Source organism: Salvia splendens, chromosome 1 (assembly GCF_004379255.2).
Source record: "Salvia splendens isolate huo1 chromosome 1, SspV2, whole genome shotgun sequence".
In the NCBI taxonomy this organism is placed as follows: domain Eukaryota; kingdom Viridiplantae; phylum Streptophyta; class Magnoliopsida; order Lamiales; family Lamiaceae; genus Salvia; species Salvia splendens.
The window spans coordinates 8,165,977-8,175,413 of record NC_056032.1 but is presented as its reverse complement, the minus strand read 5'-3'; the positions used below and the strand labels follow the sequence as shown (position 1 = coordinate 8,175,413).

Below are 9,437 nucleotides of genomic sequence, written 5' to 3'. Positions count from 1 at the left end.
ACACATCAGACTCTTTCAATTTTCACAATCTCGTGACTGAAGCTATGTTTATTCTTATATCTTACCCGATTACCATTTCTTCGTAGAACTTGGCATTTAGCAATTATCTCTACCCGTGTCCAAAGTATTAAAATTGAATTGTATGTTATGATTATCCATCTCACATCCCTCAACTAATTTAATCAAAATAACCTATCTAATGCATATTATATTTTAGTATTATCTTATTTAACATGCCAAACACTTTCATTGTTATATGGATTATTTTAAAGAAAAACTCGTCTCCTAATATACCTATATTTTAAATTTAAAACATCACAAAAATCAAAGTTGGACCTAAATATTTATGAGGCAATATCTGAAGATATATAAATAGATAAAAACTGGTAAACATTATTAGAGAGAGAAGTGCAGAGCTCGTCTTTCTGAAATTTCTAATTTCCCCCTTTTTTAATTAATTTTCTACTAAGACAGAGAGATGGACGGCGGAGCTCCGGCGGAGGCAGACGCCGTGATGTCGGAAGCAGAGACGCAAGTTCCGCAGCCGCAACTGCCGATGGATAACATACCATCGACGTTCAGCCACGGCGGCCGATTCATCCAATACAATATATTCGGCAACATCTTCGAGGTCACAGCCAAATACAAACCCCCAATCATGCCTATCGGGAAAGGGGCATACGGCATCGTTTGGTAACTCACTCTCCACTCTTTTCTACTGTTTCAATCATCTAATTAATTGCCTTTTTCTTTGAAAAAAAATAGCTCTGCTTTGAATGCGGAGACGAACGAGCATGTGGCGTTGAAGAAGATTGCGAATGCATTCGACAACAGAATTGACGCCAAGAGGACTTTGCGTGAGATCAAACTTCTTCGCCACATGGATCATGAAAACGTTAGTGGTTATAACTTTTACTGTCTAAATGAGTGTTTAGTGAATTGAAATTGTGCTTGCTTGAATTTAGGGGTTGAGTTTGAAATTAGTTAGATTGTGTGTTGAAGCAATGTTACTCTCGTGAAATTGATGAAATTATATAGGTCGACCAAGAATGTATTGTTGTTCTAAGAAGGAGACTTGTTTTGCCATTATTTGATTCTTTTCATCCCGTTTCGTATAAATGTGTGTAATCATTAGGATTTTGTCCTTTTTATGTGTTTTGAAATTCGTTAGTCTGATGTTCCTTGGGCAGCCCGCAGCCGGTTTGTTGGATTAATAGATTGCTCTAGTTGAAGTTTTTTCAGTTTTTTTGTAATTTTAGGGAGTTTGTGGTGCTTTTAGCTGCCAAATAGAAAGAATCATGTAAAAAACAATATGTCTGTGTGTAAGCGAAGTAATGACTTCACACGTTGGTGTACTCGTTTATGATAAACAATGAGTTAGTTACTTAGTTAGAGATAAAAAGTTATCAAGATCGCTTTTTTTTTCTAGAGAAACTACATTTTAGGAGATAGTCTTTTTTATTCAAAGATGCATAAAATTTTAGTAGTTTCGTGCCATGCCACGATGGAGCTCAATAAGTCGTCACAATGTGAAATAAGGCAGGTGGCCTTTGGTTTCTTTGATATCATCTTTTTTGGTGATAGAAAGATAAATACAGTGTTTATACCTGGTCAGTTTTGATTGAGTGAGGAGCCTGAAACTGATGGCTGGTTAATTTGAGTTTAACTGGTCTAATAGGATTTATCCATATGAGATTATTTAGGAATATATGATTATTAAGTTTCGATGAAAGCTTTGGTACTCACATAGAGCGGCAATTGGATTCAATTATAGTGCTGAGCCTGCAACACGCTCCTGGCGTGACTAATTTGGCACTATCAACTTTACACGATCTTTTGTTAATATAGACATTTGGTACTGACTAGAGTGTAATCGTTCATATAATCATATCATCTGACATGGAGAAGAGATCTAGAGAATTTTAGGAATGCTGGAATAAGTTGATTTGAATCTAATTCAATGCAAATCTCTTCTGCTGCAGGTGGTTGCTATCAGAGATATAATTCCACCACCTCAAAGAGAAGCATTTAATGATGTTTATATTGCATATGAACTTATGGACACTGATCTCCATCAAATCATCCGTTCCAACCAAGCTTTATCCGAGGAACATTGTCAGGTTATATTTCACATTTAGTTCAATTTATTCTGCTTATATTATCACTTGTTGCTTATTTAGTTATTATTTTTGCACCTAGTGACCTACATGAAAATGTCTTTCTTGTTCATCTTGAAATTACAGCACTTTGTGTTTGCATAAATATAAAACCGGAAAAAGTAAGTATAGCTTTTACATCTTCTCGTCTTTATTCAGTTGTATATAATTTTACAGTTAGTATTTTATTCGTGGAGTGTCGATAATCATATATTTTGGCTTTGTTGACATGTTATTGCTTTGTTGGAAGTTGTTTTATATCATCCCCTGTTTTCTTTCTCGTTTTCTCTTTCACTGTCAAAAGTTATATCCATTAACGTTAAACTTCGACGGAGACATTTTGAGAGTTCTTGTAAAAAAAATCTTTTTCTGTAAACTAACTATTGTGGTTGTACAGTATTTCTTGTATCAGATCCTTCGTGGATTGAAGTATATACATTCAGCAAATGTTCTCCATAGGGATTTAAAGCCTAGCAATCTTCTTCTGAATGCAAATTGTGACTTAAAAATTTGTGATTTTGGATTGGCACGGGTCACATCTGAAAGTGACTTCATGACGGAGTATGTGGTTACAAGGTGGTATCGGGCACCAGAGCTGTTGTTAAATTCATCGGACTACACTACAGCTATTGATGTATGGTCCGTCGGGTGCATTTTCATGGAATTGATGGATCGGAAACCATTGTTTCCCGGTAGAGATCATGTACACCAGTTGCGTCTTTTAATGGAGGTATCTACTAGCTACTTTATTTTGATATCAATTTGTCTATTTTCTATCACGATGACTTATTTATGAACCATTATTTGGATGCACAAATAGATGAATCCGGATATGCGGAATAAAAAGATGGCAAAATATTATTTTCTCATCGAATGAAGCAAATAAACCACAAGCATAAAAAACTTGATGCATTGATCAAGTCATCAATCTCACATATTAGTAGAACTGCTGTTACTTTTTTAAATTCCTTAACTGAAGATTAAAACATTCAATCCCCAGGCTTTTCGCACCATCATCAGTGTTGTCGCTGTCACCATAATCATAATAACAATTCTAGGAAACTTGTTGATGAAAATTGTTCCTCCTCATTTGTGGTGGAGGTAATATTCAAGGAAGACGGAAATTGTTATACTCCATTGACAAAGGCTCTTAATACGAGGCTGTTCCAGTTCTCTCTGTAGGCATTCGATTGCATATAGTTAGTTTTTTAGGTGATCGATAAGCATGCTCCATTGATGTCTACATGTGCTACTATGGCAAATGTCAGCATGGGTTTTGTTTTTCTTGCAGCTGATCGGCACGCCATCTGAAGCTGAGTTGGGATTGCTGAATGAAAATGCAAAAAGATACATCAGGCAGCTCCCCCCTTATTCCCGGCAATCATTTACGGACAAATTTCCTCATGTGCACCCCCTTGCCATTGATCTCATCGAGAAGATGCTAACTTTTGATCCTAGACAAAGGCTTACAGGTAATGGCACTTCTGCCCTGCCAATCACTATTCTTATCTTGAGAAACTAATGTTATACAGATTTCCATTTTGATATCGAGCTGGTTGTAGACGTCTTATATTTTGATATTTTTACCATCAGTTGAAGGTGCATTGGAGCATCCGTACCTCAACTCGCTCCATGACATCAGCGACGAGCCTGTTTGTGTGACCCCCTTCAACTTCGACTTCGAGCAACATGCATTGACGGAGGAGCAGATGAAGGAGCTCATCTACCGGGAGGCGCTTGCTTACAATCCGGAATATCATCTGCCCTTATGACAGCAAATTGTGTTGTGGAGTTGTTGAGTATTGTGGTGCCTGTGTTGTAGTATGTGATATTTGAATCAGTTTCTTGTATATAAATTATTGAATTTAGGTATGCATATTTATCTAGACCAATGCTGTTACGAGCAGTGGCTGCCGGCGGTGGTGAGGATCAAAACGACATGTGTTAGTGGTTGCCTTGTATTTTTCTATGAACCTAACATTTTCCGACTATTTGAATATTGTGGTTTATTTTTCATTGTTTGTTGTACTATGCGATTCGTAATGTTATCAGCTAACTACTGATTTCATTTTATTTTTGAATTCTTGTATATCTATTTTGAGTCAGTTAATAGTATGTGAAATATTTAATTCAAAAATATCAAAAGAAATGCGAAAACAATGTAACAATTTTCATAATTTATGTAAGAAGAAATTAAATCTAATTTAAGCCTTTCATCTTTAACTACAATTAAATAATAGCTAATAGATATTCATAAATTTGATAGTTGCTATTATCTTTTTAATATTAAAAAATAAAAAACGAAATTACACATGACAAATTGTAGATCACAAGATTTCTAAAATCATATGGTCTTAAATTAGTTGTAGTTAGCAATTAAATGATGAGTTAGCAATTGATCACTACTCGTGTACTCCGTATGTAACTATTTGTTGTACTAGCAAATTAGTACTATAAATGGTAAAGAGGTCCAATATTCTACTAACTTTCTCCCACTCGAAAAAATGAGACTCCTATTCATGAACGTAGGACGAAGAGATCAATATACAATGTTAATTGATATTGATCATATACTTATTTTGTAGTACTACCTACTATTGTCATGGAGTAGCTGCTTAAGTCTAAACAGTATATCCTAAACTGAAGATTTGCTAGTCCATCATTAATTATTACTCTACACTATTTCAGTTTTCAATTGATGTATGTCAAATCATATTTAATTTTTAATGTCCAATAAAGAATAAAATAATTAATTACAAAATCAGAATAAATAACTTAATGGATTAGACAATAAAATTATTTCTGCCTTTTAGATCATGTTGATCAGTAATCATCTAAGTATTTAAATACTTATTTAATTATTTTTCTCTCTTCTATATTCTCAATATTCATTAAACCAAATGATAATTACTTCTAGTGGTTTATCAATAACCATTCAGCCATCTCATTATATAATTTTTATATTATTTTAAAAAAATATTATTATTTGTTTTAGGGTACTAGTATTTTACTATTGTAAAATTATAAAAAAGTACAAAAAATAACAAATTAAAGAGTTAAAGAGATAGTAATTGATACTATTAACAAATAGTAATAAAGAAAATTTGATTATGCATAGAGAAAATTTTAATACAATTATAGCAAATTTGATATGAAGAGAGAAAAATTATGAATTTTAGTATTTTTTAAAATAAGGAATACTAAAGATAATTAATACTGTAAAAAAAATATTTAAGCACAAGTAAAATTAATTCAAATGATAACTTTGGCGAATATACGGAAGAAAGAGAATCAAGTGGTCTCATTTCCCATTTTCATTAGACCAAAGTCTATGAAATTTTTGTTTTATTAATTTTGTTTAATTAATGACATAGAGGAGAGAGAGACCGTCGTCTCCGGTTGACAGAATATGGGCTTACAGAGAGATAATGTAGGCATACATTTGCAATTTAAGGGAAAATGAAGGAAAATGTACAGGAATACTACTAGTACTACTCAAATATTAAATGTGTACTTTTAAAAATGTATATACTTCTTGTAAATTTGCTTTGTTTTTTTTTTTAATCTCAAACTGTATCTCTCTAGAAATGAGTAGTAAACCAATTTTTTTTTTCTCATCTTAACTGAAAAAATTGGATTTTCAATGCAATAAATAGAGATTGGAAGTACTACTATTTAGTATTTTGTAATTTTATGTCATCATATCATATCTACTCAATCCTGAACCTAAGAGCATCCACAACCGTGCTCTTGCCAGCGAGCACGGTTGTGGGCCCGGACCCACTTTTTCTGCCTACTATCTGGCAAGAGCACAACACCCACAGCTGTGCTCTTCCGCAAGGACGAGCACAATTAAATTTAAAATTCAATTAAACAAAAACATTTCCATAATATTAAAATTCATTAAAAAAAACTAAATAATATTACAAATGACAAATAAAATAAAAACAACATAATTAAAATCCTAAAAATTAAATATTACATAATTAAAATACTAAAAATTAAAAATTACATAATTAGACACCTCAAAATTAAAAATTACATAATTAAAATCCTAAAATTTGAGATTGAGAGAGTTGTTTGGTATAGTGTCATTTTTTGTGTTTGAAATGAGACTATTTATAGATGAAAGTATGAATTTTGGGGTAAAAATAATGAAAAAAAAAATAAATTAAAAGTGTGGAAAAAATGGATATATTTTATTAGGAAGTGGGAAAATATTTTTTTTATTAATTTTGAATTTTTCAAATTTTTTTTGATTTTTTAAAAAAAATAATAAAAAAATGATAAATCAACGGGCCAATCAGAGCATGCCACGTCGACGCCTCGTGCTCTTGCCGCTGGCACGGACGTGCTCTTAGCTAAGAGCACGCCCGTGCCAGCGGCAGCGGAGCTCGTCCTTGCCAGCGGCACGGACGGACGGACGTCGTCCGTCCACCGTCGTGGATGCTCTAAATCTTAAACACTATTTATAGTTCTTAGCCATTATTGCTTTACATTAATTATTATGACATGTGTCAAATCACAATTAATTTTTATATGGTCAATAAAAAAAGAATAATTAGAAGTCAAAATAATAATTTAAGTAATCCAATTAAGTTTAATATCCACAGTTTCTTACTATTTTATTCTTTTTTTATCATTTCTACTTTATTTTTTATTTTACTTTTCAACATAATTTCTTAATTTATATGTACAAAAATTTTAACTGAACTTAGTTGGGAATGAGTGAGTAATTTTTATCTCCTGTTAACATATTGAGATAAGTTCGATAGTCGACCATAGTTTACTTAGGCCATCCACAACGCTGTTCCTATACAGTTCCTAAACCGTTCCTTAAACTACTATTTGCGGGCCCCACTGTACTTTTTTACTCCATTCCTTAACTAAGGAACGGAACCTGCAACCCTCCGTTCCTTAACCGTTCCTTAACCGTTCCTTAAATTACTATTCATTCAATTTCATTTTTTATTTTTATTTCCAACTCAATTCAATTAAAACAAACACACTTTAATAAAATTAAAATAACATTACAACTTAAAATTCAAAAAAATAGAAAAAGACATAATTAAAATCCTAAAAAAATAAAAATTGACATAATTTAAAATACAATTTTATAGAGACAACCAAGAATAAGTTTGTCCCACATCGAAAGTGGAACATAAAACATTCAAGGATGTCTCTATAAAATAGAGACAACCAAGAATGAGTTTGTCCCACATCGAAAGTGGAACATAAAACATTCAAGGTTGTCTCTATAAAATAGAGATAACCAAGAATGAGTTTGTCCCACATCGAAAGTGGAACATGAAACATTCAAGGATGTCTCTATAAAAGAGAGACAACCAAGAAAGAGTTTTTCCCACATCGAAAGTGGAACATAAAACATTCAAGGATGTCTCTATAAAATAGAGATAATCAAGAATGAGTTTGTCCCACATCGAAAGTGGAACATAAAATATTCAAGGATGTCTCTATAAAATAGAGACAACCAAGATGAGTTTGTCCCACATCGAAAGTGAAACAAAAAACATTCAAGGATGTCTCTATAAAATAGAGATAACCAAGAATGAGTTTGTCCCACATCGAAAGTGGAACATGAAACATTCAAGGATGTCTCTATAAAAGAGAGACAACTAAGAATGAGTTTTTCCCACATCGAAAGTGGAACATAAAACATTCAAGGATGTCTCTATAAAATAGAGATAATCAAGAATGAGTTTGTCCCACATCGAAAGTGGAACATAAAATATTCAATGATGTCTCTATAAAATAGAGACAACCAAGATGAGTTTGTCCCACATCGAAAGTGAAACAAAAAACATTCAAGGATGTCTCTATAAAATAGAGATAACCAAGAATGAGTTTGTCCCACATCGAAAGTGGAACATGAAACATTCAAGGATGTCTCTATAAAAGAGAGACAACCAAGAATGAGTTTTTCCCACATCGAAAGTGGAACATAAAACATTCAAAGATGTCTCTATAAAATAGAGATAATCAAGAATGAGTTTTGTCCCACATCGAAAGTGGAACATAAAATATTCAAGGATGTCTCTATAAAATAGAGACAACCAAGATGAGTTTGTCCCACATCGAAAGTGGAACAAAAAACATTCAAGGATGTCTCTATAAAAGAGAGACAACCAAGAATGTGTTTCATAAATTCGCAAGCCCATCAAATATATATGGGCTAATACGAATTTCTAGTATTCATTTATTTGTAAAAATTGTTTTTAAATATAAAAAACAATTTTTATAAATAAAAATATTTTTTTTATTAAATTCGATTTTTTAAAAAAAAATCGAATTATTGCGTCACCGTGACGACGCCCACTCGCGGGGCAGCGAGTGGGCGTCACGCGTCGAATGGGAGGCCGCCACGTCGCCTCGGCGCGTGGTGGAACGTGTCGTGCCGCGTCTCGCGGGAACGCACCCGGCACGGCACCTGCACGGAATGGCGACGACACGGGCGGCTGCAACGCGTGCCGCCGCGGTTCCGTTCCTCCGGAACGAAATAAGGCACCGCAACGGCACGCGTTGCGGATGCTCTTATAGACCTAGGCTAAATCGAAAACGTGAACTGCAATAATTAATTGATTCTAGCTGTTGCGCTTGAATACGAAAATTACAGTTGGAGTTTATACGTTAAATAGTCGTATGAATTATTAATTGCATTCAACCTATTTCCTAGTATCAATTTATTAGTAATTGATCGAGTAGATGACAAACTTGAGTAATCATAATATTTTAAGTGATATTGTTTAATAGTATGATAAAAAAAAATAATGCTATGCGGTCACGTTATGGTCAACCATAAATTAATTAAATAATAAAAAAAATTGATTTTTTAAAAATTTTTGGTTTAATACTACTTGATTTTACTTTTATATCATCTTCATTATATGTTGCTCAACATATTAGTGTTGCTCTTTCGTAGTTTTTGCTCAACTTATTAATACTGTCATTTCTTGATTGTTGCTCAACGTATACAGTAATTCGTGATATTAATGTGTTTTACGTAATGAAATTCAAAGATAAGTATCAACTCACAAGTCCATTCACACACATATAAGTTTATATCGGTAATTGTAATTTTTTTATACATGTAAATGGACTAAATTAACTCTTTATGGCCGGCCACATTATGGCCATTTAGCATCACTAAAAAAATACGTAGTTGAATTTATATTAACGGAAAGAGAAAAAAATAATAAAAGTAATAATAAGAAAGAGAAAATGTGACTGAGTTCCTCTGTTGTTCCTCCCAACACAACAAAT

The 9,437-nt window shown here is 33.0% G+C and overlaps 1 protein-coding gene across 1 annotated transcript; it reads left to right on the top strand.

Moving 5' to 3' along the window:
* The first annotated feature begins 394 nt into the window (after positions 1–394).
* LOC121811370 (mitogen-activated protein kinase homolog MMK1-like) lies at positions 395–4,229 on the top strand. Its single transcript, XM_042212219.1, has 6 exons — positions 395–693; positions 766–895; positions 1,983–2,120; positions 2,554–2,886; positions 3,448–3,628; positions 3,750–4,229. The coding sequence occupies exons 1-6, from the start codon at positions 479–481 to the stop codon at positions 3,926–3,928; spliced, it is 1,176 nt and encodes a 391-aa protein (XP_042068153.1). The 5' UTR covers positions 395–478; the 3' UTR covers positions 3,929–4,229.
* Positions 4,230–9,437: the final 5,208 nt, after the last annotated feature.

Coding starts and splice junctions, on each gene's coding strand:
- LOC121811370 (XM_042212219.1), top strand. CDS start 479: ATGGACGGCGGAGCTCCGGCGGAGGCAGACGCCGTGATGTCGGAAGCA. Junction 694..765: donor GGGGCATACGGCATCGTTTG/GTAACTCACTCT, acceptor GAAAAAAAATAG/CTCTGCTTTGAATGCGGAGA. Junction 3,629..3,749: donor TCCTAGACAAAGGCTTACAG/GTAATGGCACTT, acceptor TTTTACCATCAG/TTGAAGGTGCATTGGAGCAT.